Here is a 2,219-nt window from a genome sequence, read left to right as displayed (position 1 = left end):
AGGCGGCGGGCGGGGACCGGGGTCGGAGAGTTCATCCTGCTCTGGCCTCCAGCCCAGGGTTCCAGGGTGGCTGATTCGAGTGGCCCTGGAGGCGCCTGGCTTGACCCGGGATCTCTGTGCTTCCCCCTCGGACCCGGAGTCTGGGGGCCCACCCGAGGGATCCCCGCGCACTGGGTAGTTCCAAGCGCATCTTTTCTCCAGCTACTCTTTTTACCTGAAGCAGGGATTCCGGCAGTGCCCGGTGGCTCTTAGACCCTGTCCGTCTGTTAGCAGAGCCGCGATCCCGAGAGCGTTCGAGTTCTCCGGTCTGTCTGACTAGCATCGTTTCACATCCTAGGAGACTAGGGCTTTTGTGATTGCTTAATCTTTGCATGTAACCCTCTCCTACTTACAAAAAAAAAAAAAAAAAAAAGTTGTGTGCTTCCCCCACCCACCCCCATTTCAAAATTCATTTACCACGTAGAAGTTGGTCATATTTTCCATTTAAAGAAGACTGTTCTATGCTGCCATAGCTTCAAGCAATAAATTGAACACTGTGTTGAAATTAAATCTTGGATCTGACTACTTCCAGCGAAGCGAGGACTTGGTCCAACAGAGATTGTTTTCAAGACAGCGTTATTTTCCGGAACGGGTTCTTACTTCCCCTGTTGCTCTACAAATAAAGGGTTTTTAGAGGGAAAAGTTGACTGTCTTCCCATTTCTGAGAGCTGGTTCGTAGCCTTGTTTTACCCTTACCGTTCTTTGTAAATGTGATTTTAGTTCTGTTTCTGCTTGTTGTTTTAAAACAAAGGAAACAGCTGGCACCTTCAGGAAGGTGCCCACAATAAAGTTGGCTTCAGGTGTTAGACTATGAGAAAATAGAAAACTAAGTCAGAGTGCTTATTCTGGTTTTCATTTAGGTGTTAGTTTTACCTGTCATCATTGGTTGTGTATTTGTTTTGTGTAAAGTGAGACAGTCATACACTCAAAGTTCTTGCTAATAGGAAATTATTGTTTGAGAAAGCCGACTTTATGGGTTGGTTGTTTTGGTACCTGCTATGAAATTCTATGCCCAGAAGAGTGCAGTATATCCAAGCAGGGTATTAAAGTTTCGAAGGACTGAAAAAGAAAATAATAAGTTTTGTTTTTCAAAAATTATAAAAAGGTAATTTTTGTTTCAAAGTACATTTGTAGGTTGTGGATTGGCTTGAACTCATATACAATAATATTGCTGATTCCAATGACATCCTTAGAAATTGAGTTACATTCTTTAACAGGTAGAAACATGGTTAATTGGTCAATCTCTTTATGACTGTCTTTTGGAGGGAAATGATTTATTATTTTTAAATTATGTTTTAAAATGGGAGCTATTTCTAATAGTCACAGAAATATATAATTTTAAATTAATGTTAATAAGTATTCCACAAAACCAATAAAAACAGTTTTTAAGTGCATGTTAGAATGGTGATCAAGAGAAATTCTAACTTAATTCTGTTTCTGATAGTCTTTTAGTTTGAGCAGTTAACCTACTTACCGCCTGTAGTGGTAACATTCAAAATTTAGCACATGGATTTAAGGATGGTTCTTCTCCCAAGGACTTTGCATTTCATTTATCTGTATTGTTTCCAAATCCTTTAAAGTGACTGCTCTTTTTATTTCAGTTCACCTGTGTGAAGCTTTTTAAAAGATTTTCTTCTTATCTGTATTTCTTATAAGACAAAGGTTTATTGTAATTGAAGCATGGCTTTAACAATATGTTAAAGAAGTTAGCGTGGATAGTTGCTATAGCTACATACATGAGGTCTTCAAAAAGTTCATAGTACATATTATGAAAAAAGTATACATGGGTTTCAAAATATTTATTGTACCCAAATAAACTCTTAACCAGTTTTCTAGAAACACTTGAAGTCCTTTCAAATGGGACAGGGTGTTAGTCTATGATAGGTGGGAAGAGAAATATATATAGGACCACCCACTTTTGAGCTACAACAAGTTAAAAAAATCCGCATAGTTAGTATCTCAAGAGGCATACCAATCAATTAACCATACAAACCCCTTTAAAATTGTCACACAAAGCCTTGTATATTCATAATAAGGGGACATAGGGAATAGTCAATAATTAAAACTTTGCATTTTGTGGAAGCATATTACAGAAACATAATCTAACCCTTGACCTGATTTCAATACCACAAAGCACTCCGTGTTCTGTTGAAAAAAGCGCTTTGCACCCTGAAACAAAC

At 38.4% G+C, this 2,219-nt stretch overlaps 1 protein-coding gene across 1 annotated transcript in view; it reads right to left on the bottom strand.

Annotated features, from left to right (window-relative positions):
• The window catches only part of MAN1A1 (mannosidase alpha class 1A member 1), a gene marked incomplete in the record, with an annotated part of 195,065 nt that extends 194,725 nt beyond the window's left edge, over positions 1-340 (bottom strand). Inside the window, 1 exon segment of the mRNA XM_014591346.2 lies at positions 215-340. Within this exon segment, the coding sequence (XP_014446832.1) occupies positions 215-322 (108 nt within the window).
• Between the last annotated feature and the right edge of the window lie 1,879 nt (positions 341-2,219).

The sequence above is a fragment of the Tupaia chinensis genome, unplaced genomic scaffold (assembly GCF_000334495.1).
Source record: "Tupaia chinensis unplaced genomic scaffold, TupChi_1.0 Scaffold000563_1, whole genome shotgun sequence".
Classification (NCBI taxonomy): domain Eukaryota; kingdom Metazoa; phylum Chordata; class Mammalia; order Scandentia; family Tupaiidae; genus Tupaia; species Tupaia belangeri.
Note: the sequence above shows the minus strand (reverse complement) of the source record. Positions and strands in the feature narration are given on the sequence as shown.